The sequence below is a fragment of the Andrena cerasifolii genome, chromosome 10 (assembly GCF_050908995.1).
Source record: "Andrena cerasifolii isolate SP2316 chromosome 10, iyAndCera1_principal, whole genome shotgun sequence".
In the NCBI taxonomy this organism is placed as follows: Eukaryota; Metazoa; Arthropoda; class Insecta; order Hymenoptera; family Andrenidae; genus Andrena; species Andrena cerasifolii.
The window spans coordinates 8,917,186-8,943,243 of NC_135127.1; the positions used below are offsets into that span (position 1 = coordinate 8,917,186).

Sequence of the window (26,058 nt, forward strand, 5' to 3'; positions counted from 1 at the left end):
ATTAGAGCTCTTAACGGGTGTCGTCAGAAGTTCTGACAGGATCATCTGAAATTGAAAAACTAAAAATATTCTTAAAATATATGCGAATGGTTATCGCCTTATCCGTCTTCGTTGCAAACAAACAGTCCGGCGACTTTTAGCACACGTTTAAACGGAATGTTGCAAAAAAAGTAGTTTTTCTTCGCATAAATCTGTTCATAAACAGAAAATGGGCGATCCAAAATTACTCTTCGCGGGTAAGGTGGTAGCGTGTTTAATTATGAATAGAATGCCGTAAGAATTATTGAAATCGGTTCATAATTAAGCTTTTTACAGTGGCGCCCGCCAAGAGCTCTAATTTCTACAGTGGTACAATGAGTGCTGTATTTCTAAGGCAAAGATTGATAAAATTCAAACAATAATTTTTTCCTGTATTTTCCAAATATGAAGTAGTAAAATCCAAAAAGCATTTTTACCGAGTGTCGTTCAGTTTCTTTTTTTTTAATTCATAAAAATCGCGTATTTGTCAAGCGTTCTGACCGGAGGTTACCCTTAAGAAGCATCGAATCGAGTATTCCATTAAAAATTACGGGCAAAACAGAGTACATTCTGTCCGTGGCAGATAAAAAGAATGTCCACGAAGATCGGAGGACAGAACACGACGCTACAATGGGCATCGATCAATCAAATCGTTAATTAATTCGAACGCTCCCGAAGATTTGCCCAACGATCAAAGAGCAGCCAATGAGACTTCGACAGAGGCAATTTCGATGCTCGAGAATGTGTGTATAAACCGTGCTGAACTCTCTCTCTCGAAGCAAGCCTGCTCGATAACCGAAGGTGATCATATTCATGCCTCGAATCGCTTTGTTATTCAATAATTGCCGTTACGCAAGCAGCTCTTTTCTCCAGGGAATCTTTATCGACGTGGACCGCGAGGCAATTTTTATTTGCACTCTATAAAACTTTCCCTTCTCTCTCCCTCCCTCTCTCATTCTCTGTCGCCTCTTCGATCGAGACTTTACGACTTATTCCCCGCGCGTACAGGCGGACCGATGCGTCCATTGGCGGCACCGGACCGTTGCATTCTCCGTCACGTAGTTCTTAAAATATACCTGCCAACAATAGCGGCACCCACGGGTGGAAAGTGTCAGGCCAGGCCGTGTGTTTCACAGCCTTCGCTGACCTGCCCGTGGCGGCCGTTCCCGCAGGATCGGCCAGGACACTCGAATGAACCGTTCGCTGGTAGCGTCTGGCCTGCGACGCGGGTAAGAATAGAGGCGGAGGGTCGGGGCCCGCTGGACACCAGTCCTACCAGTCCCCGTCTGGGACATCCATTCTGAGAAACCTGCCAAGTTAATAGCCGATGTGCCCCGACGGGGTAGGAAGTACGTTGGCCTCTCTCTCTCTCTCCCCAGCGCTCCGCGGATCCCAGCTCCCCCCCTAATTCCGTGCACCGAGGCCGCTGGGCCCGTTTTCTCGGCTCCTCGCGCGGGAACACGCTCCTCTCGTCGCGATTAAACCAGTTTTTGTAAAGCCGTATCGCGAGGGCTGCTTCCAGCGCGGACCTTTAATTCCCCGAGATTATCCGGCGGCTGATCTGGGCCCGCTACGGGGGCCTGGACGCATCGCGGCGAGCGCTGCTTCAACGAGAAGGCTTTCGAAACTCTGAGGCCCCTTTTCCCTGGAAATGGGAAACCTTCTAGTGTTTCTAGGGCAGTAGGTAAACATTAAGCGAGTTACGGAAGATTTGGTGATCGGTTGCCGCCTGGGCCCGGACCCAAAAGGCCCCCCAGGGTCCCATCTGGAAAAAAATGATGGTTTTTTGTTCCCCGAAATTTATTTGTAATTCTTTTATGCATACGGGGTGTCCAAGAACGTTTTCCACCTGGGCCTGGTTTAAAGTTTCAAACGCGTTTAAAGTTTTGGGTCCGAGCGCTGCACCGAGGAACACCTACCTACTTACACGCGTGTAACTTCGTCAATTTTGGACGGATTAACTCGACACTTTCAGGGAATATTTTAGAATCTTTTTTTCGAAGATTTCTGGGTAGGCCTCCCCCCTTAAGTCCGCCACTATTGGCGCGTCAGGAATTTGAAACTCGACGACGAATTTACTGAGAGACATAAGCGCAGGTAGTTTTCAACCTCTTTGTGCCAGAGGTTGCTTCGAGGCGGCGCGGCGTCGAACGCAGGGCGATTCGCGCGAGCACCGGCCGCCCTTATCGGGCCGCGCTTATCGAGATTCATAGAAAGATAACGGTGACCTATAATAACAGGCGAGAAGTATCGGTATCGCGGCAGAAATCGCGTGGGACTCCGGATCGCCGGCCCGGAATCGAACCTCCAAACGTTCACGGTTTACGTAATATCCCCTCGGAACACGTCGAGCGTGTCCGAGAGCGTCGAGGCTTACGAAACACCGCCGTTGAAATTTCCTCGCCGCCCTAATCCACCGTTTCATTCATAACCCGCGAGCGAGCCGCAATTAAATCACCAGCAGCGGAGAGAGATAGATAGAGAGATAGAGAGAGAGAGATAGAGAGAGAGAGAGAGATAGAGAGAGAGAGAGAGAGAGAGAGAGAGAGAAGGAGACAGAGAGAGAAGGAGGGACATAACCGAGCAGGAAGTCGCAGAAACTGGACCTCGGTCCCGTGGTTCGCGCCACCAGGACGAAGGAAAATGGCCGACGGTTAAGGCAGCGGAGGGTGGCAGCCGGTAGGAACCAGATAACTACTTAGTCGCCGCGAAGGAATAACAACCCAACGATTTAATTTGCGCGCCGGGCCCGGTCGATTTGCAATCTGTCACGCGCTGTCTCCTTCCATCGATTGCGACATAAATCCGCGCGGAAATGCGTTTCAGCTGCGACGACAGGTTCCCGAGAGACTAACTGCGCAGGGCGGCAAATTTGGGGGCGGCAAAATTGGTCAAAACAGATGATTAAAATCGTTTTTAAAATTGTTTTTAAGTCACTACTATGATTACTATTATACTAGAGTAAGGTGTGTATCCAGATTAAAGATCTTTACTTTTGTTATTCAACCTACAAAAAACGTCACTCACTGGCACAAATTATTTTTTTAAATAATCTATGCTTACATAATCGCTGTGTCACTGATTCATCGCCGTCCAGTCCAAACCGCTGACACTAGAAACATGAAACTCGGAGGGTGTATTCCTTCTGCGACGCGGGTGCTGGATAAGAAGGGGTTTTTTTCAAATTCCATCCCCGATGGGGTGAAAAGGGGTAAACCCTGTTTTCACGGATTCCTTAGTATCTCTTAGACCCCATTAGATATCAACTTGGTTCTTACTCACAAAGATTACCCACACAAGTGCCTAAAAACCAATTTCAGGATTTTTCCCTAACCAACCCCTAAGGGGGTGAAAACAGGTGAAATGTATTTTCACGGATTGCTCAAAATCTCTTAAGCCCGATTAGATATCAACTTGGTTCTTACTTACAAAGATTACCCACATAAATGCCTAAAAACCAATTTCAGGATTTTTCCCTAACCAACCCCTAAGGGGGTGAAAACGGGTGAAATGTATTTTCACGGTTTGCTCAAAATCTCTTAAGCCCGATTAGATATCAACTCGGTTTTTACTTCGAAAGGTTATCCACACAGATGCCTAAAAGCCAATTTCAGAATTATTTCCTAACCAACCCCTAAGCAGATGAAAAGGGGTGAAATGTGTTTTCACGGAGTCGTTACTTCGTCGTTAAGATTAAGTATGTAGGTACCTATACAGGGCGGCAAAAATACTTTATTGCCCAGATCGGCGGAAGACTTACACCGGGCCCTGGTTCCCGAGGCTCCCGTGCAGTCCAACCAGCGACGTTATCTAAATAAACCGCGGCGCGTCGACGCCGTCCACGTCGATCCTCGACGAACACGGGGCGAGGCGAACGAAATCGAAATCCTCCGTTAACCAAACGCTTCGCGGAGCCGTGAAACGCGCGAAAAGGACCACGTGGACGTGCTAAGTGACGGGTTTTATCATCTCGGCACGCAGCGGGCTCGTGGATCTCAGGAGTCGACGCGGGACCCTTTCACGGCCGAGGGAAACGAGTGATGAACGACAGCGCGACGCCGTAGGATCGATTCATCGACCGGACTGACGAGTACCGTACGCTTGTATTTTCAATGAAGCTGGCAGTTCCTGTCGATGACGCCTGCCGCGGTGAACGTGTCCATTAAAAATACGACGCAGCGCGGTTGTCACTCGTCCACGCGTGTCGAGGCTGACACTGCGTCGCGATATCCAGCGCTCGCTTTCATTACTCCCTTAAACGATCCGTATCTTCGATTCTCCGGTAACTAGCAGTCGAAGCAGGACGCAGTTTCGATCCTGAAACAGCGGAGGAGAAGGATCTGTTGCGCGCGCGCTATCAGCTTCCGCGCAAAGAGATAACTGAGGAAAGGCTTCTTGCATATCTCCCAGCATTTGTCAAGTACCTCGCGGCTTATCTCCGAACACCCTGCACTGCACAGGGGGCTGCTCGATAAGTAGAGACGGTCGAACGGTATAGAAAGCTGCGCTGCGCGCAGCCGGAGCCCACGAGCTAGAAACCTATTCATTAAAAAGGTGCTAAGAGCAACAAGAACCGCCCAATGGAAAATCGATAAGAACGCCTCCATCGTGGCCGTTTTTTGCGACGAGAAAGTACAGGTGGGCTTGGTGCGGCGGGAGAGGACAGGATTGAAAGAAGGAAAAAAAAAAGAGAGAAGGAAGGGGAGAAAAAAGCGCGGAGAAGTGGATCGGTAACGAAAATAATGACCGACCAGCGCGAGGCAGCCTTCTGTCACGCTCCAAAAAGCGAGCGTCAATTACGCCATTTAATTGGGTGCAACAGGTGGCCGGTGGCCGGTGACCGCCAGGCTGCGTTCGTGTCTGCCCCTTTTTCGAAATAATAAGTTTCCTGGGAACCTGTCGGACGCGCGCACCGAAAACGGAAGCGGCCGGTTCCACTCGGCTGCGGAGCCGCGAGTCCGCGTCTACGCGACCAGTTCTCCTGCCGCTCCGCCTGGCTCGGGCTCAGCGCGGAGAAGCCAGGGGCAATGTTAAGTCTTCCAGTGGCTCGTCCCTGGAGCAGTGACTCACTTGTCGCGATACTTTCCAGATGATTGTGCGATAAGTCCACGAAACCGGGGGCCCTGACGTAACAGCCCGCGAGCAGCATTTCAGGGGGATATACAGGGTGTCTTATAGTTCCACGCTTCGACCAAGGGAGTACCGATTCTTTGTCCCATGACGAGTCGAAAATGTAGAGCGAAGTATTCTTCGTTGAGGGTTTTAACAGGCGAGGGGATGCGCGGATGAAGGAGGCGTTTTGGAGGAAGAGAATCGACTCGCGGCGAGCTTAAAGCCCCCAGACGTAAAGATTATATAGCGCAACACCTGGAAGTGGAGCGGTTTCATACGCAACCACTCATTAGAGCCGGCTAGACGCTCGCTCTTTTGGTGTGCCTCCCTCGAAAACGACAGGAACGGTCTCGCTCCCTTTCCTCCGTTCCGAATCGTCTTGCCGGTGAAGTCGAGGGCACTCGGAGCTGGTGGAAAGGAAGAAGAGGAGCGCGACGACCGTGCAACCGGTTCAAGCTTCTACGTTCCATCAGGAGCGATTATCGGGAACGGGGGGCGCGTTAATGGCGACCTTGTAGCGGAGGATTTAAAGAATCGGCTGAGATCGCGTTCCCCGCGATAACGGAGCGCAATCTAAGCGCCGCGGAGTCGGGCAGCCCGCGATAGCATTCCTGTGGTCGTCGAACTCCTCGAATCTCGCTGCATTCCTCGCTAATTAAAACTGTCCCGCCCGTTAACGATCGCCAAAGCTCTCGTGTCGCGGTGCATTTAGCTCGCGACGCAAGGACGCCGAGACTCGATAAGCGCGCTTCCATCGAGACTTCAGAGAGTAGCCTTTAAAGCTGCCCGCATGGACGCTCGCGCCGAAGATAACTTATTCTTCGGCGGGGCAAAAAGTCGCGCACCTGCCCCCGTCATTAACGCAAACATGGTCCGTAGACTTATAATCACCAGGGACCCCTACCGATGCTACCTTCATATCGACTCCAGACACGCGATGCAGCTGAAGAAGACGAGACCATCTCTCCCAAACACCAGCCTGAAGGTATACATTCAAAGCCAGTTTTCTCGAAAACGAAGCGCAATATCGAAAAATTGTATTCCTTCTTCTCGACTCATTTACTCGTTACGAGTCGAAAAGGAAGAGTGACTTTTTTCGGTGTGGCGCTTCGTTTTCGAGAAAATCAACTTTGAAAATACCTTAGGCTCCCCGTTCTCAGGATACTGAACAATTCCAACCCTTCCATCCCCCAAACAATTGTCTCACCCCTTCGCGATGAAGACGCAAAGAAGTCTGTCTCCGTGAAGCTTCATATTCCGCGTGCGAACTCACCGAGCACGGAGAGGCTGAGCCCAGAGCCAGGCCTGGGTGATCTGTGCCTGTCTGGGGGCGCCATGGCGTATCTCGTGGTTCAGCGACGGCTTAATCCAGTGGCGGGCACGTTCCTTTCATCGCACAGGTCACGCACGGGTCACGCGCGAGCGAAACGATCGCGGGTTCGCCGACACTTGGATCGCGAGTATCAACTTCCTGGTAGGTGGCAGTCGGTGGCCGGAGTCGTGGTCCTTCAAGGGCTGGGTCCGCGCTGGTATCCAGCCGAGCGGGTTGCACTGGGTCGGCTCTCCTCGCGCCAGGGTGTCATGGTAGTCCGGGGTCAAGCGAGTCGCGCGGCCACGCCAAAGCACACCGATCTCGCGACGACGATCCCCGTGGAAAACGGCTTAGCGGCGTGCTCTCCCCGCGAACGCTGCTCGATCACTGACTGCCAGACGCGCTCGCCACCTCGGCACCGGTCTGCTCGCGTGACGCCTGATTGGCTGATTGGCCGACCGGGTCGGCTGGCTCGACTGGATAGACGCTGGTTCACCCGACGACTCCGTTCCGTTCCTCACGGTCGTTCTTCCTCGCTGGCTTTCTGTCTGGTCGGTCGCGCGCGCGCGCGCCTGCGCACACCGCGCTGACGCTGTTCAATCTTCTGCTCCGCGAGAGCCGAGGGCGCAGGGGTGCCCTCGAAGCGCGCCGAGGGCCCCGGCCCTTTTTTTTCGGCAGGGGAATTTTAATTGTGCCACCGGTACTAGCGGGCGATTCAAAAGAGGCTGCGCCTTGGCTCCACGGTGGGGAGAGAGCGGCTTTAATCGAGGTGACTTGGTCGATTCAAGGACGAGACTGCTTGCGAGGTTTCTCTCCGTCTGACTTCGGCAGGCTTGATGCAGTTGAGCGGCTCGCAGGTGGCTTAATTGCGTCATTCGGTGTGCATGTGGATTCGAGATCGTTGGATGGAATGTTTCAGGGGGTTGTAGAATTGTTTCACTGGTTTTAGATGACAGAGGGGTGGGAAGAAAGTTTACTTCAGGGTGGCTGTTCGGTATTCTGGGTTTTTTTGGAATACCTCTTTGCTATTTTCTGCTGATTTAATACAGTTTCATCTTCAACCTGTTGCGGTCTTCCAGTTTTGTTCTGCCGAGGTAGCTCGGTAATCGTTTCGTTCGGTATGCAACGCGGCTCGGAAATCGCGTCTCGAGGGCTCTGGAAGTGATTTCAGCGACGCAGAAAGTGTGTATGCACGAGCGGCTTATGCAACGCGCTTATTTAATAAAACAAAGTTACGACCGGTATCGGGCGGTAATAGCACGCTCCGGGGGGAATGCTACTGTTGTTCAGCTGTCCAGTGCCGAGAAGTTGACGCGGCCGCTCGTTTATCCGCGAGGCGTGAATGCATTTATAGATGGGGTAAACTCGGGTAAGTTCGTGGTACTGGTTACTCCGTGATAGGTTTTGATTTGTCTGTAGCTCGGAATTGTCTGACACAATTTAGATGGAACAAGAACTATCAGACAGAGTAGACCTTCTAGTTTATGTTGTGGTAAAATAATTAGTCAATTGAAGTTAGCGTGATAGAGTGAGAGAGCGTTTGCGTTCCAGCAACGCATTATTCGTGAAATTTTTCTTGTTAGTTGTGGACGATCGCTTGTTTATGTATTGTATGTGCTTTAGAAGATAAATGGAAAGTTCAAACGGCAGGTAAGTGATGGTGAAATGACACTTTAACAAGTCTTACTCTTGACATTATCATACAATAAGGCATCAGTGTTGTTTTTGCTTATGAAAAGTGACTAAATTCTTATTTATCACGGGCCTGAGGCTGCGTTTCTGATTGCGCTGTTTGAGAAATTTTGATGGTCAATAACATAAGCAATGTTTCCTTACTTCTGAGACATCTAACGATCATGAAACGATTGATTATACACAGAATAACAACAATATAAAATAATATAAAATAATATAAAATAATATAAAATAATATTAAACAATATAAAACAATGTAAAACAATGTAAAATAATGTAAAATAATGTAAAATAATGTAAAATGATGTAAAATGATGTAAAATGATGTAAAATAATGTAAAATAATGTAAAATAATGTAAAATAATGTAAAATAATGTAAAATAATGTAAAATAATGTGAAATAATGTAAAATAATATAAACAAGTAGCTGGTGAACTTATATCGGGCGACCGAGGACTATCACGGAGTTACCAGAGTAGGTATATCGTGAAAATTTAATTTTATATATTTTCAATTAAATATACTTAGTAAACTTCTGCTAACCTATTATATATTTGTACGATGTCTGACCTATCGTTATATCGTAGACTCACTTTCAGAACATGCGAATATTAGCAGTTAACAGAAAAATTTTAAAACTATCACGGATTTACCCGAGTTTACCCTACCACGTGCACGCAAAGTCCCTTGGAGAAACAGGACACCCAGGGAATAATCCTGCGAGCGCGACGGAGGGTTACTAGCAGCCTCCGTTACTCGAGCCGAACTTTGAGCAGGTTGAGTCGCATCTTTGGTATCCTATCTCCGTTTGAAAGCTTTGCTAAGGGGCGTTCCTACCACAAATCCCCCAATTTCTTATTTCCCTCCAGTACGAAAAGAGCGAAACTCGAAGAGCTTCTTGCGAAACACTCGGTAGACGCAAAACCGAGCTAACGGCTAGGCGTTTCGCACGCCAGTTACACTCCACAAGGTGCTAACTACGCGATCATTCGAAGGAAGTAGCGCTGAAAGGACGCGTACTCGCGGAGTGACGTTGCTCTGCCTACGCGCCCACGCAGCCACCCACGCGAGCGTAACGCGCTCGCGAGACAAAGCGCGGAGTCGCGTGGTCTCATCGCCACTGAAAAGCGTCGATCAGCAGCGCGACGTTCGATGACCGCGTCGAGTGGAAGGGGCGCGCGCATACGTTTTCGAACGCCACGTTCGATTCACAGAGCAGGTGTACTCGGATGCAACGCTTAGCGCCTCCGCGAATAGATCGCTTTCTACTTTCACGTCGCCTCGATGCATGCGATCCGCGGCCGCGCAGAAGTGCCCCGACAAAGGGTTCGGGGCTAGAAATCCTCGGAGCAGCGAGGAAAAAGACACGGGGAAGGTGTTCCTGGAAAGCTGGCTCCAGAGCGCGCCTCCTCTATTCCTAGCTGCCGATCACGATCCCCGTCGATCCTTTCCCTCGCGCATCTCCTCGCTCCGCTGCGGTCCCCCTCTCTTCGGGGTGACCCGATCTCGAGCACCGCGACGAACAGGTTAAAGTAGCTCCTACAGCGTGCGCACGTCACCGAGCAGCCTGCCTTCCCGGCAACCCAGCCGTACGATTACACGCCGACTTACAGGCACCACGGTGCCCCTGAGTGCAGCGCGCAACAGGTTCCACGCCTCGGGTCCCGCGAGGAGAGGGTGTTTCGCACGGGAAAAAAGGGCGAAGAAGACACCGGACGTGACGATCTTCTTGCAGGATACATCGGCGAGCGATCCCTGTTGCCTTGAAAGCCTTTTTGGAACACTGAGACTTTGCGGAGGATTCCCTGGGAAATTTTCGATGGGCGAGGATCGATTAATTAATTGATTATTGTCCCACCGCTCGGGCGAGTGGCAAGTCTACCTCACTGGGAAAAATCCTGGAGCCTCTGGCGACCCGGTGAAGCGGTGCGCTCCTCGCGGCGAACCGGCGGGGTTCGTCGTTAAAAGCGACAAGTTCGCGGAGCGAGGTGCTCGTTTAATTACCGATGCTCGTTTCAGCGTGGGCTCTCCGGCTCCGTAGCACCGCCACGGGCCCGATCCCGGTCCGCCCACCCGCATCCGCCACACTGGCCTACGTGGAAAGGTGCGATATACACCTATATATTTACGCCGCATGCTCGTACGTAACGACCGAAGCGGACCCACCCGTCCGTCCACCGATCCGCGCCGGTCTTTACCTACACATTTCTTTCCACCGAGTCCACTCGCTTTTTACTTTCTACCGTCCTGGAGGTTTTCGTCCACCTCCCAGCACGCCGCCGGGACCTCGTCGAGGACAAAGGCAGAGTGGAACGCTGGATTTAGAATATATATGTACAGTTTTGCGGTTCTACGTAGCCGCGGATGGTCCGCAGAACCGCGTGACACGTGATTGATGCGCAGGATGAATCGTTTATTCGTCTCTCGAGCTCCGGGATGACCATCGATTGTTTCTTCCTTCTCGCTTCAAATTTGTTGCCCTGCCCGAATGGCCGGGAATAAAAGAAACGCGTCGGGAGGTACCGCGACAAATTAACTACGCATGATTCCGCGCGGAGATAGCCGGTATCGGTACCAGGGTATAGCGGATCGTGTGTACAGGAAGGCAGGGGGCCAGGGCCCGGTGTGTTGTACCGTGCAACTCGGTCCTTATACGGGCCCCGAGACACGAGGTTCAGCCTCTTCGGAGCAAAAAGAACCCCTGCGCCGTGGCACTCGGCGCGGTGCTTTCGGTGGCCCTTGCGCAGAATACGCACGGTACCGTAGTGTGCGCCTCCATTACACGAGGGACACTCAGGTAATTGAATATTCCGTGTTCTTACCGGTGGAAAGGCCAAAAGTGTGGGACGAGATTTTTGGGAGGCGTTTGCACTTCGAAGGGGAAATCTTCTCGAGTATAATTTGGGGGAATAAAGCAGGGGATTGGAGGAGACTAATTTTTTATTTGCCCCGCTCCAGCTCCGTTCCGACATCAAAATACTCGCTCCAGCTGTTTTTTTAAAAAGAAATTACGCCACCCTGAGACGCTCGAAATTGGACAATTTTTTTTTACAGATACTGTGAGGTTGAAAATTATTTCTTTACACTCTTATGTAGAGCATGTATTAGTGGGCATATTGTATAAATATTGTACAAAAATATTAAAAAATGGCCGAGTTATTTCGTGTTCCGCGAGGCTCGTCCGCGTGAGCGGTGTATCAAATTATGACGCCCAGGTTCGCCTGACATGAGAAAGACCAGGACTCTAGGGTTCATTAATAAAATATCTACAATGTAGCGTACGGATTTGTGAAGCACACATTTACTGTACAAATGAGAGCAAGCTGAATATCAATATTCAGTTTTTACCTAACACGGCAAACTTAAAACATTTATTATATACGAATGGGTTATCGAATAAAAACAATGATATGCTACGTTTTAGATAATACCATTAAGAGTACGTGTACCAAGCTTGGAATAAATCGGACAAATAGTTTTGGAGATATTCGATACACCGCTCTTTTTTAATATTTTTGTAAAGTATTCATACAATATAAGCACTACTAATTTTCAACCTCATAGTATCTTCAAAAAATTCGTCCAGTTTCGAGCGTCTCAGGGTGGCGTAACCGCTTAAATAAAAATTCTTTTAATACATTCAAACAGCGATCTTTCATTTGCAACAAACCCCAACTTTCTAGCTTCTAATTTCCATATAGAAAAAAATTCATAAACAATGCTTACTTTTCGGGCAAAGAAGGTGCTATGCCTCCTTAACTATGCCTTTAACGGCCCTACGATATAATAATTTTTCCAATGATTAAAAATTGAGAATGTGTATTTATTAAAAGCATTTCCCTCGTCTGCTCTTATAGAACCAAAGAAAATTTATTTATCTATTTATTTCACTTTCTTCAAATTGAAATAATAAAAAAGAATTTGTAGCAGTGGAGCAGCAGAAATTTCCCGTGCTGCGGCTCCGTTCCAACGCTCTGGAATAAAGTACCTCGAGGATACTTGCGCTTCGTTACCGTTTATCTCGCACCTTCTTCTCGGAAGCGCGTCCAATTGCTAATCGAGCTGATGGCCAGAGATGAGCGTGGAATAATTGGGCGGGCGGGTGAAGGAGCTCGGCGGCCGAGTGAAAAAATGCGAGAACTATTGACGGTGATGTCGAACGACATTCCGCAGGGCCGATGAGAGGGAGTTATTCGCGTTGCCGCAGCCTCTACCGACGCATTAGGCACAATTGGGTGCGTGGGCAATGTTAAACGTTAAATCGTTGGGCACGATAGGAGACGATGCGACGAGATTGCTCGCCCACGTACGAATTTCCTGTGGCACCGATGCGGAGCATTTATTCAGGTCTAGTTACTAAAAAGATCAAATAGCAACCGGGCCGGCCAATTAAACGGTGGAAACGGTGCCTCTCGATCATCCTGCAAACCAATCTCGCGCGGACGAGCGCGAATCAATCAGCCCGGCAAGTGGAAAACGCGGGGCACCGCACGGTCCACCTGGGGGCTAATTAAACGCGATCATCGTCATCGACCGGGGGCCCGTTGCGTTCGCGGGATAAAAGTGGCGCCTTCGATCGGCGTCCATCATCGCCCGGGCGTCCTCCGCGGGCGCATAAATCGCGGTAACAACGAAATGAATAGGTACGTTAAATCGGCCACGCGGCTTTTACGAGTCACTAATAAACGTCTTAGCCGAAGAGATTTCTCCTCGGCGCACGAACATCCGCGCCCCACCCCCCCCGTCCCTTTTCTTCCTTTATCGCCGTCGAGCTGTTAATAAACGTGAAAGTCGCGTACCGTCTGTTTTCGAGTTTCTTCCGAGCGACACGTTTCGAGAACAGATAAAAGGAAGGACTCGTTTACGATCGTTCGCGACTGCCCGCTCTTTAACACGTCCACTGCGATCCGAAACTCTCTCGAGATAGAGAGTACAATATATTCGCACGTGCGAAGTGTCCCTGAATTATATGGTTCGTGTAAAGCGGTGTTGAGATTGCCGCGCTTGTGTCGATGACGGTGCAGTCGGAGTGTTAAGGAGAGGAGAAGGCTCGAGTAGCGAAAGAATCTATTCGACCCAGACTAGGGGGCCCCGTTGCGAAGAAAGGGGAGAGAAAAAATGCAGCGAGGCCACGTCATTCGGCAGGTAGTTGCCCTGGGAAGATCGTAGACGCTGAGGAATCCTTCCCGGCGCGTAGAAACCCTTCCCCCTCGCGGGGGGAGCTCATCGAATCTGTTTCACGAGCTTTAAGGTCAGCGGGCTGCTGCAAGCCTGGCGAGATTCGCTCCAGAAGATAGGGCAGCCAGAGACGAGAGAAAGGAGCTGCTCGTAAATTTCCGGAAATTCGTGCCGCGAAATATTATCCCGGAGGAGAAGAATGTCCTGGAGGAATTCGTGGCGAGATTCAAATGAAGATGCTCCGAATGCGTGTCGAGATTTTGGCCCTTTGGACTCTCGCGATAAATCGGATAATTAAGGGTGGAAGACGATGAGAATTGCGACGATCGACGGTCATTTTTCGACGAGCGTTCCCTGTGTTATTGAAATTTCAACCGCTTGGTTTAGTGTTTCGAGCTTGGCGTAAGCTTTCGTGTAACGGTAACTTGAACGCTAGTGTCTCGTTCGAATCGATAAGCTTGACAGTGGAGTCCATGGTGCAGGCGACCGAATAGCTCGGCAGTCGTTTAAGGGGTCATGCTCAGTCAGGAGGCTGAAAACAGGGTGGTCTTTGGAAATTTTTTACTCAAAAGCTATAACACATTTCTCAAAAAATCTTTTTTCCTTTTAAGGATCGCGTCTAGTACCGTGCATCGTAATTTTTTTATTTAAAAATATTTATCTATGACTAAGTTATGGTCCATCACTCGAAGGTTCTATAAAAAAAGGCTTCTGCCAGAGGTGATCACTGCTGCTCGAAAGTCGATCATCTGAAATAAAAGATTCAAAAGAATTTACTTATTTTATTATATTATCTAGCATTTGAACGAAGGATTTTTCGAAATATTGATTTGGGAAAAAATGGCTGATGTTTAAAGTAAAAGTTTCAATTTTTATCATAAATCATGCCAGAGTTTCGTCAATTAAAAGAAAACAAAGCATCGGATAAAAAAATCCTTCGTTCAAATACTAGAAAATATAATAAGTAAATTCTTTTGAATTTTTTATTTCAGATGATCGACTTTCGAGCAGCAGTGGTCACCGCAGAAGCCTTCTTTTTAGAGAACCTTCGAGTGATGGACAATAACTTAGTTATTGACAAATATTTTTAAATGAAAAAATTACGATGCACGGTACTAGATGCAATCCTTGAAAGGAAAAAAGATTTTTTGAGAAATGTGTTATAGCTTTTGGGTAAAAAATTTCCAAAGACCACCCTTTTTTTCGGCCTCTCCACGAAGAGAATGCTTCGTTTCGAAGGAGTTGAGAGTTTCAATGAAGCCACGCTGGAGGAATCTGAGCGCCAACAGGTAAGAGGCCCTCGTGAATGGTAAAAACCGTGAAAATCCAGTTGAAAATACGAGGCAGTACGTGTGCTGAGTTTAATATACCTGTAGGCGAGCGAGATGCTAATTACGATTGCCGAACGCGCGAGGCTAACGCGAGTGGATGGCACGCGGGCCGTGTTTCAGGAAGAAATAACACCTCATCGGTCTTAAATGTCCGGCCGCAACGGCTGCGCTGCCGGCGCGCGTAAATTATACGCGATGCGTGCGCGAGAGTGCTCCGTCGATTCCGAGGGGCCCTGCGTCACGAACGGAGGAGCGTGTTCGCTCGACGCGCCGAATTTATTTCGGCCCTCGCGGGCTACGATCGTTAAGCGTTTCCCCGGGGACCGGGCATCGATTAAAGGTATCTTCGTACCGCGAGCGAGACGTTCTTTACGATCGCCCGGAGCGATCGTCGCTGGCTGAACACGCGAGAGTGATCGATGCACGGTAGCGAGCGCTGCTCCTTCGCGCTGGAAGTCTGAGATCCTAAGATCAGGATTGAAAGAGCTTTAATTTAGATTTAGATATAATAATATTGCGTCCATACCAAAGCGGTTTACCTGGTTTCGAACCGACTTTTCCAGGGAAAAATAAAGTATAACCGAGCTGTCATTGGAAAGACAGAAAACACATTATAATTGCAAAATAGGTCTCAAAAAATTTAGAGTTCCTATATTTTTCTAAGCTCGAGCGCTCATGTGAGCCTGTTGCTTAAATATAATTGTTATTCTGACAAGGTGCCAATTTCGGTGGTGTTTATACCTGTGATATTCATGTAATTCTGCTATGTATTATCTTATGGCTAAATAAACACAATTACAAAAGAAAGAAGCTTTGGCGGAGTTGGTTAAGCGGCTGGCCATTACGCAGCGGATCCGAAGATCGCGGGTTCGAATCCCCATCACCCGAGTTCCATTTTTTCCCATGATTCTCGAACAAATCGGAATTGCGAAACCAATTCCTATAATTGTTTGAGATTCCTCAATAATTCTGAAGTTCTCAGAAAAAAGTCTCCAATTGGGTAAAATAGCCCCCAGCCACAAGTGTCTCAAATCTCTCAAACCATCCCACAGGGGTTCATTGAAAACCAACGAGTCTAACAGGGTTCAACACATTCAATCTTACCAAAGTTCTAACACGACGAAGCGATGTTTAAAAGTGAGACCATGGAGATATATATATATATATATACCTAATAGAGCGGCATTGTGAATTATCCAGAGAGCAAAAGAAGAGAATCTTTCCCAAAAGCGTTGTGGTACCTACAGTCAGAGAAAACAGCTACCTGCAGCGCACAGCCAAAGCTATCCCTGAGACCCGGTGAAACACATACCGTGGAATCGGCAGACCAATAACGCGGATACCTAGTCCGCCCACGTGGGCGCTGGGCACACACCGGTCGGCGGGCTCGCGTGCGCACATACACGCCGAGGCGTAATTTCGCGCGTCCGTGAAGCGTGTACACGCGTCGTCCGTGGGCCCAGGCGGGAACGAGAGGGGCGGGAAACGAAGAAGGAAACGAGACACCGGTTTTCCAGCGGGTTGCATTCATGGGGACCGAATGAACGAACCAGCGAAGCAGGGCCGTGCACACGCGGGACACGAATTAAGCCTGTCTCTGGAGCGTAAGTATGCGACTACACGGGGCGACGTGTCCGCCGCTCGCGATTTACAGTGAATGGCCCCCGGCGGCGTGGGCGTGATCGCATAAACGTCGATGCACGTCGAGGGCCCGATGGGACTCGAGGCGGGATGGGCTGCGTCCAGCAGAAGCGTCGCGATGATTCACTGACAAGATCCTCGTCTCCTATCGAATTTCACGAGGCGACGTCGCCCTGATCCATCGGGAAACCGTCGCGGAAAGGCGCTTCGCGCCAGTCTGCCGCGAGGGGAAGCGCTGCTTCACGGGTTCTAGCGATGGCAACTTTTACGACTGCCCGGCCGCGTCTCATTTGCAACACAATGCACGAGGAAGTGCTGGCGCGCTCGCTTTTCAATGGTGGGCCGACGTGTGGCGTCGGGGATCGACCGATCGATACGTGGACGGTTTAAGAATCGCCTGGACCCACGTCTATTCTAGCGAACTATCCGTGCCACTTACTGGTACCAGTTTTTTTTTTAAGGCACCGAGGGCTTCTACATTTTTGTGTCAGGGTTCCCTCCGGCAGTCGGATGGCTGGTGCTACTCGGGTTATCTGTTCGTATAATCAAAAGCTAAGTTATCTTTCTTTTCAATCGAAATTCATAGCGCCCGGGTTAAGATCCTCCTATTCTCCAGCATCTTCAAACCCTCGTGTTACAGTCTCCACCGAGGAGCTCCACGTTCGGAGGAGTAAAGCTGCTCGGAGGATGTGCGACGCACAAGGTGTCGTGCACACAGGCGCGCGCGAGCGAAATGGCTCGCGGATACGCGTGCGCTCGCCCACGCTCGCTCCTACACGCCGTCTCTGGCTGCACGCGCGCGGGGACACTCGGTTCATTCAGTCGTTCCAATCCTTCTTTCATTCAGGCCCCGATACACTTCGATCGCGGCGTGTACACGAGCACCGGCCCTCGTAGATAGTCACGCGTGTGCACGTGCACGGCAGCGCACGCTTTATCGGCCAGCAACGGGAAACGCAGTCAATCACGCAACTCCGTGCACGCCCTGCGCGAGAAGCCCGTCTTATCGATACCAAAGAAGCTAAAGCCCGTTGCCGATGCCACTGCAGAGGCCGCGTAATATTTATACAACACCGCAAACAGTTTTCGGAATAAACATCCGTGGAAGCGCGTAAGGTGAATGTCACAATTTCTGCTCGTGTCCCCGTTTCTGCTCATTTCGTATTTTTCTTATTATTATATGCGTTACGCTTGTACTACAGTTGCAACAAAATAATTATAAATTACTTAAATATTTACGCGAGTGTTGCACGGGCTTGGGGAAATACATACGTCGCTGTTTTTCATCAGCAGAAATACGGACATTTAGAGGATTATATATTTAATTACAAATTACTAATAGTTGAAGATTTTGAAATTACAAATTACTAATAGTTGAACATTTTGAAATTACAAATTACTAATAGTTGAACATTTTGAAATTACAAATTACTAATAGTTGAACATTTTAAAATTACAAATTACTAATAGTTGAACATCTTGTAATTACAAATTACTAATAGTTGAACATTTTGAAATTACAAATTACTAATAATTGAACATTTTGAAATTACAAATTACTAATAGTTGAACATTTTAAAATTACAAATTACTAATAGTTGAACATTTTCAAATATCTTTCTTAAATAGTTTTTGAATTGGTCGATTTACTATTAAAGAGTTAATCAATTACTCTGTAAATTTTTATCACAAACAATTTTTGTTCACCTTCTTTATGACGAGTTACCTCTTAAATGAGCAGAAATTGGGACATCCACCTTAATACTGCGTTCTTCGGCACCTTCTATTAGACTGCGAATTAACAAAGTGTACACGGAATTTCGCGATCACGCGTATCCTGTAGAACGTACAAGGGTTGCCACGAATGTATCGCGTTACACCGCGGTTCTCACGGCATCTCCGAGGGGGGACAGCGCTCGCATAAATTAACGTCGATGATTATGCGGTCATCGAGCGGGGGAGGCGGGCAGGGTGCGCGTAATTAATTAACAGCGCGCGGAACGTGGAAAATTTGTCGGCGTCTCGCCTCGTGATCTAGTTTCCACCTTTCCCCTCCGATACACCCTCGTTAACGATGGCTTGTACACAGCGTAATTGAACTTTTTGCATTTTCGTCTCCCGATAAAATCTCCGACACGTACGCGCTCGCGGCAGCTTTAAAGCGTCGCGCAGGCTCGATCCTCGGCCGATCGATCCGAGATCGCGCGGCATATTACACGCCGCGGAGGGAGCGGGAAAAAACCGGGGCGGCCTATAAAACATCTCGCGAACGTGACACAGGCCGGCGAGCAAATTGCTTTCCGTAATATCGGGCGACGATCTGCAACAATAACAGTCTCGATTACGTTTTGCAACACGTGCACGCGTATTTTCTCGGGGCGAGGTGTCGCGACGCTAGCCATCTCCACCCGGTAAATGCACCGAGCAGCGGTTGGGCAACCGATCGCCCCGGGGCGAGATTGCTGCAACCTCGCGCGAACGGTAACGCATGCAGAGGGATCGTGAGCCGAGGCGGCGCGGTAATACCATTCGCGCGAATTAACCGTCCGAATGCTATATAATTTTCGCGTAATTAGTGGCCCCGCGGCTGCCCATTACGGAACACTCATCATAGTCGTCCGTTTGCTCGTTGGTTAATTAAATTTTACCGTCGCAACTCTGCCCGCCAAGTGTCTCTAACCCCCCGCGGCTGTAAGCTCGCCGGCGAAACTCGCGGACCGCTCTTGACCCCGTTGCTGTGACTTCTCGTCCCGCGTCTCTTCGGTCCTACAATTTTGATTGAATATCGCTCGCCTTGAGACAGTGATTACTTTCACGCTTCTCGCCGGTCTCGCCCGCGACCCATTTTAAAGAAGGAGAAACCTCTGGCATCGGTCGACTCGCTCCTCCGCCGTCGAGGAAGCGCCTCCGCGGTGTCCAGTTCCCTCGGAGCATCTGCCCAGATTCGCCGATCCGGTTGAAAAGTACGCCGGCAGTTCCAGGGGGGGAGGGCGATCGTTCCCGTTCACCGCAAGAAGGCTGCGGCGCGGGACGAGATCGAGAAGGGCATATCGCTCTTTTATTCCCACGAAGGAAGAAAAACCCCTGGGATCGGCTCGTTACGATCGGTGGCCGGCGTTGCACGACGACCGACCACTCCGGTCCCTTTCGATTACCATCTCCTCCCGCCTCTGTGTACACGTATATCCGCCAGTGTACGCGCACGTAGCCGCTCCTAGGCGCTTTTTTCGCCGGGGGATTATACGTGCCCGAGATCGTGGATCTCAGGAGGGCGCTGAAAGGTACGGCCTCGCCGTTTTATGCGGCCACGATACGTACGTGGCATGCGTCCACTACGTGTCCGGCATAAGACGAGGACCGGAGATCGTGCGATCGTAAGATATACACCGCGATCCTCGTAGATATCTGAGAGCTGCCCGCGAGAAGTGCCCCGGCGCGCGTCCCAGCCAGTCGATCAACCCTCCTTTTAACTGCCTCGAGTAGAAGGAACATAAAAGCGGCGAGAAGAAGGGACCAGGTTAGTCTCTGACCGCCCGGCAACGTTGCTTCGATACTAGATCGCTGAACCTCCAATCTAGTTCACCGTTAGCCCTACCCGGTTCCAGTTACAGGGGAAGAGGAGACCCAGGCGACCGCGTCTCGCGATTTTCACTTTTAATTTTGGCTCGATACCCATCGTTTGCGGCTGGTTCATTGAGTAACGCGGCCGCGGCGATACGATTTATGCCCGACATTACGCAAGCTGGATCCGCGATGTGGAAAGTGTCCGAAGGCTCGCCGGCCGAGAAACAGTCCGCCTGGGACGATAATGAGGATGGAAGAAGCCCGGGGAACTCTCGATCACATCTGGTTGATACGCGCGGGACGTCCCTCCGGTGCTTCAACTTCTGCGGCACGATGAAACGGTGGGGGTATATCGGTGTAATCGGCGTATTACGAAAGAAATGTGCCACGTAACTTAATTACAGCCGTCCACAATGGCTCGCGAAGCGACTCGGGCCGTTTATTGGACCGTTATCTGCATCCGGATAGCGCGGATTCAAACTACTCGCTGCGAACGACCGAATGAAGAGATCATTGTGACGTACGAGCCGGAGATAATCGCGCGGCGGGCAACCGCGAGAGGGAAGACGACACAGAGAAAGCACCCGGAGTCAGCGCTCTGAAAAGTGCCGCGGAGATTCGCAATTAAACTGGACCGATGTTTTCCACCGGGCCTGCCACTTTCTCCAAGCTACGGGAAGCGGATCGCGAAGCTCGGGGCGCTGCTAATTCGCGCCTATAAGCCGTCTTCACGGCAAGGTGGCTGCCGCTAGCCTGTCGCTTGGGAGCAGCACGATTGGGAAATTAATAGAATTGCCAGACGGCGCCAGTTTCTGATAATACTTATCGAGCACCAGGCTTGTGGACAATCCTGTGGGTGCAGCTTCTTTGCCTCCTCCGCTGCGCCCCTTATCGCGTCGCACGGACAAACAGTAGAAATACCGATTATCGTTCGCGCGCGAAACGATACGCGTTCTCTTAACGCTGGCAACAATAGGCTGGTATAAATCAAGATTGCTTTTGCGAGCATCGGTCATTGCTTTCCAGTAAATTCAGCCACGTTATCAATTATGATGAAACGGTGACGTTGCCGAGGGAATGGAATTAAAGCGCGTTATGACATTCAAGGCGAATGTTTGTGAATTTTTTTTTAAAAAACGGAAGCATATATTTTTACAGAAGTTCTTGCACTTAAAAGAGCAACATTTAAAGAACATTTGGTAATTTTTTCGTAGAAAAATATTTATTTGTTGTAAAAATTATTCTGTTGCAAAAATCAGGCGAAAAAATCAGGATTTCATATTTAAATAGCCGCCATTTTGTTTTAAATTAATATTTCGGAAATTCCCTCTGTTAATTAGAAGATATATTAATGTACTAACGAAATCTTTTTTGTTTTTTGATTTTAGATAATCTGGGTCCGAATGGCAGGGCTCACCGCAAAACCAATTTTTTAAAAAGGCTTCTTGGATGTCGGTTGTTACTTTATTATAAACGTAAATATTTTTCTACGAAAAAATTACCAAATGTTCTTTAAATGTTGCTCTTTTAAGTGCAAAAAGTTCTGTAAAAATATATGTAATCCTATTCTTTGGGCTAGAAACATAGGGAAATTTTAGATTTTTTTTAAGAAACTAGCGATTCGAATAATCTGAAATTTGGACCATGTTTTTATGCATCTTTGAAGAAGTTGTAGTTTTTTTTCATTAATTTTTAATAATAAATGTAGGAGTTATGAATGATCGACCATCACGCCGCCGTTGTCCGCTGGTGTGCAATATATTTCCGTAACCACTGAACCGATTACCTTCAAATTTGGCCTGTATGTCCAACAAACATTACTTTATACTTTGATGAACCAGGATACTAATAAGTTACATACTTCTTTGCTTACATAAGAAAATTAGTGCAAAATTGAATAGCAAAAGTGAAAGTTTCAGACCTTTCAATTTGAAAACTCTCCACACTCGACAAAAAAATTTTGTATTTTTTTCTGGTTCATCAAATTATGTCTACATATGTATACAGTGAAACGCCGTTTGATTTTTCTGTTTTAGATTACCCGGAAGATAAATATCATGCACACCATCGGACGACGAATTTTCCTCGGCGTGTTAGTCGATCATGTATAACTCCTATATTTGTGATTAAAAATTGATAAAAAAAAATCTATTACTCCCTCAAAGATGCATCAAAATAAGGTCCAAATTTCAGATGAATCAAATCGCTAGTTTCTTAAAAAAAAAAATCCCCAATTTTGCTACGTTTTTATCCCAAAGAATAGGATTCCCTCCTTAATACTGCCATTGAATGCTTGGCATGCTTGCAAGAGATACTGGAGCCTCGGCGTCTGTCATTACGTGGGTATTTTTATGTAAAAGACTAGACTCAAGGTTCCAGGGAAGTGTCGAGCTGTTAAATATTTGAAGACGATGATCGTATCTCTTTTCCGCAGCGCCGAGTGTGATTCTTTGAGAAAGGCTCGTGGGAGATAAGAGGCCACGATTAAACAATGCTCTTCCAGGTGAGCGCATTATCATTGCCAAAAACGGAGCCGTGACGCGGTTGTTCGGGTATTGCGTACATACACCACGCCCCCGCTCTATCCTACATGCGGTACAACCGCCAAGTTCGAATTCGGAAGTCGTGTAGGTGTGCTCTGAGTCAGAGCGGCTGTCTTCTCTCCTCTGTTTCCAATCGTATCCGGCTTGACTTGGTCAGGAATATCCGCGCTAGATCGGCGTGGAATTTTAATGCAGGAAAATGTCACGTTGTCTAGTTAGAGAACGTCCACGAACGCCGAGGAATTCGCCTTACATCTTACACCAGCGGCACGCTTCGGTGCAGCTCGAGGCAGAAAATTGTATCTGCTTTTACAGTGGATGACCCCGAGACATTTTCAGACACGCGGGACCGCGGGTAACTTCGAACGGGATTTATAAAAATTCCTTGCGAAAATTGTATTGGCGCTGAGCATCGCTAAATATCAAGCTGAGATAAGGGGAGTTTTTTGTCGGTGTCGATGCGATTCCCTGCATACGGGCGAGGCCACTAACCTTGGCTTTTCCATAGACGAGGTATGCGCGGAGTAGCCTGTGACATTTTATTCAAAGCTGCGTCGCGGAGGCTTAAGTATTGATTATATGAAGAGTTAGTGATTTTCTCAAGTGTCTATATTCGCGAATTAATAGCGGCACCAGTGCTGGATCAACCAATGAGCGAAATAAGCACGTGGAGCATCAGGAGAAAAGAGGGCATTGTAGAAGTTTCTGAATTTTAAAATCTAACTTTGTTTAGAAACGCTTTTTAGCTAAATTCTCGGAAATGCCTAAGAAATCGTATATTGCGCTGAAGCGATCACTCTGTATAAAATGGCCTGAAAATCTTTTAAGTGCTTAGGGCCCCTAAAAGTCTTAATCCGTCCCTGAGTGTCACCAGGAATTATAGATACTTTATCTATCTTGATAAGTGAGGAGTTGCATTCCGACTGTAAAAAGCTGCAGTCTTGCTATATCTAGTTTGATTTACTGTCGTTAATAACATTCCTATCTGGTCCCATTCAGAATCGATAACGACGAATGTGCGATGAAAATGACAGTGGGCTTTGCAGTAGGGTGCAACGAAATATAGTGGCAAAATATTTTTTTATTATTCATGACTTCTAACAGTGGGCAAAAGTTGCCTTTTATAATGTTATTTAAGCTGTGAAAGTTTGATCTTGATGAAGAAATTTTTTGAGGTGCCGCAAGCCAGTCAAAAGTCTTTGAATATGAATTTTTGGCTTGCGGCACCTCAAAACATTTCTTGATCAAGATCAAACTTTCACAGCTTAAATAACATTATAAAAGTCAACTTTTGCCCACTGATAGAAGTCGTGAATAATAAACAAAATATTTTGCACCCTATATTTCGTTCCACCCTACTTTGCAGGCCCCGGAATCGCGTTTGCTTAGCGTATGTTGGTGCGAATATTTTATTCATGCAAGCCGCATTTATCTCGTGAATCACAGTCGAATCTCAAGCAGGCTGATGTCACCTTTGCTTAAAGCGTCCAAGTGACAAAGTGTTTTTCAGAAAAATCTCACACAGACTCACCATTGTTGTAAATTTCCGCGTTGACCAGCGTTTCCTCGTCGTCGGTGTCTGGTCCAAGGGACACTGGAGTGTACACGACAGACTCCCGCGCCCTCATCGTGTTACTTTTCTCAAATGGTCGACGCGTTCCCTTTGCAGTACATTCGCGGGGGACCTGAAACAACAGGCAATTGATGTATGATAAAACTGTACCTTCGAGAGTCTCACAGTCAAGGGCGTTTGTGAGCTTTTTCTAGGGGGTGCAACTTTGGGGTGACGGTAAAGGAAAATATAGCAATGAAAGAACAACCGTGGAGATGAAATCGACGAATCGGATGTTTTTTTGCACTCATTGCGAATTCCACTTACGCCCGAATCGCCCACGACCGTAGGAATTTTCCGTTTTTGTAATAAAATGAATATCATAAGTGATACGTTCCTGTTTTCGAGTCGTAATTTATATGCAAAAACCTGCATTTTCCGATAATGCCTTTTAACAGATTTCTCTTCCCTATTTCAGGAGATTTTCATAAATTTTGAAAGGAGAACCACAGGCGTTGCGGGCGTTTAATTAAAATTTTGAAACCGAAATTGAAAAATATTCAGTACATTTAGTATAAACTTAGTAAAGATCAATTTTTAAAGATAAGCGATATTTTCTCAAAAGCCAGGTCGCTAGCAATAATTGCTCGATTGCGATAAAAATTAGCAATGATTAAATTCCAAAGAAATGCCGCAGAAACTAAGATAGAGTAGTATCTGAGTCGATGGACCCTAGTAGCCAGATATTCAGTCCAATTCGGCAGCGTTGGTTCGAAGGGGGATGCAAAGAATACGCAGAGACGAGAAAAAGGGTGGAAGCGTTCCAGGAATCTGATGGAGTAGAAGACGAAATAGCGACACGCACAGCCCCGCGCGCGGTAGAATTCAAAGCTTGCGCGACGACTGCACGACTGCGCCGTGACTCAGAACGCCAAATATAGTGATCGCAGGGATTTCTAGCGATTTTTCACGAAACTACGCCTTCGTGGTTTATCGGCCGAGACTCGACCGGCGGCGCTCGACGAATTCCAATTCGTTCGGGAAATCGTTATCTCCCCCCGCCGTTCCGTCGCGACGTTGACTATTAAACTAAATCACTGAATTATCCTTCCGCGTTTGCTGGCGAAACAAGTTCCATACCGATTGCGATTAACGCTCGCGCGATCCAACGACTATCGACGCGCGGCGAGTTCGAAAAGGGGCATAACTAACGGTAGCCATAAACCTAAAATGCACTTTATGGAAAGCAGAAATAGAGCGTCACAGGCTTACCGATACCGTTACGCGATGGAATACCGGCGCGTTTGCCGGGCAAAAGAACTCCCCGTCGCGCTTAAATCGCCAGCCATTTGCGCGCCAGACGAAATTCTCGGAAGTGGCGGCAGGTTTAACGAAAGCCAATGTTACAGTTTCCATTGTGATGCAAATTAAACGTAAGAGGAGCAGGAGGTTGCTCGGAGATGTCTTCAGGTAATAAAGGTCTGGTTTATTTGAACGCTCGCCCCTCGTTCCATAATACGAGCTCCCCTACAGCCGACATGTGCGTCCTTGTATGCCCAAAACGGCAACCCCTTCCGAATTCAAGCTAAACAATCTAACTTCTGTTTCACATTCCGCGTGCACGGAGCATCCGTTTCTTCCGCTCTTTTAAAAGATACCGATACTAAATCAGGATATCGATGAAATTTCTCGCGGTAGAGAAAGCTTAACCATTACTGGCTAGAAGCTCCGTAGCAGGGTAGAGAGATCGTTAATCGTCGCAAGAAAAATGTAATTACTCAATTACATAAGCTGCAGCAAGTTAACTCTGTTTTTTTTTTTTTTTGCGCGCGATCAGATACGGATTATAATTCTCCTCAATTACGCGACGAATTGGCGGTTTGAAAGTGCCTCTAAATTATTCTACTTCCTTCCATCCCTATTTCCAGTTCTTTCACTTTGACGATTTAGCGGAGCGACTCGTAAAGGGTGGTCTCGCAATCTTCATCGTTAATAAATCCACGGAAATCAGCGATTCGTTTTTCCCCTAGCAACCGGTTTCCCCGTGGCTGTGTTCACGAGTCGCCTTCGTGTTCAGGATGGAGGATCTATTTCGGGTAAGACGACAGCCG

The 26,058-nt window shown here is 48.1% G+C and overlaps 1 protein-coding gene across 5 annotated transcripts in view; it reads right to left on the reverse strand.

The window, feature by feature from the left end:
* Rols (zinc-RING finger and ankyrin repeat domain-containing protein rolling pebbles) overlaps positions 1-26,058 on the reverse strand; it is a 48,981-nt gene that overhangs the window by 20,727 nt on the left and 2,196 nt on the right. For 2 of the 5 annotated variants that reach the window (XM_076822108.1, XM_076822107.1), the window contains one exon: positions 23,927-24,080. In XM_076822108.1, coding sequence (XP_076678223.1) covers positions 23,927-24,023 — 97 coding nt within the window. In that variant the 5' untranslated portion in view covers positions 24,024-24,080. Of the gene's footprint in view, positions 1-6,403; positions 6,962-23,926; positions 24,081-25,219; positions 25,492-26,058 lie in introns of those variants that run through there. The other 3 variants (XM_076822104.1, XM_076822105.1, XM_076822109.1) reach the window with 3 other exon arrangements.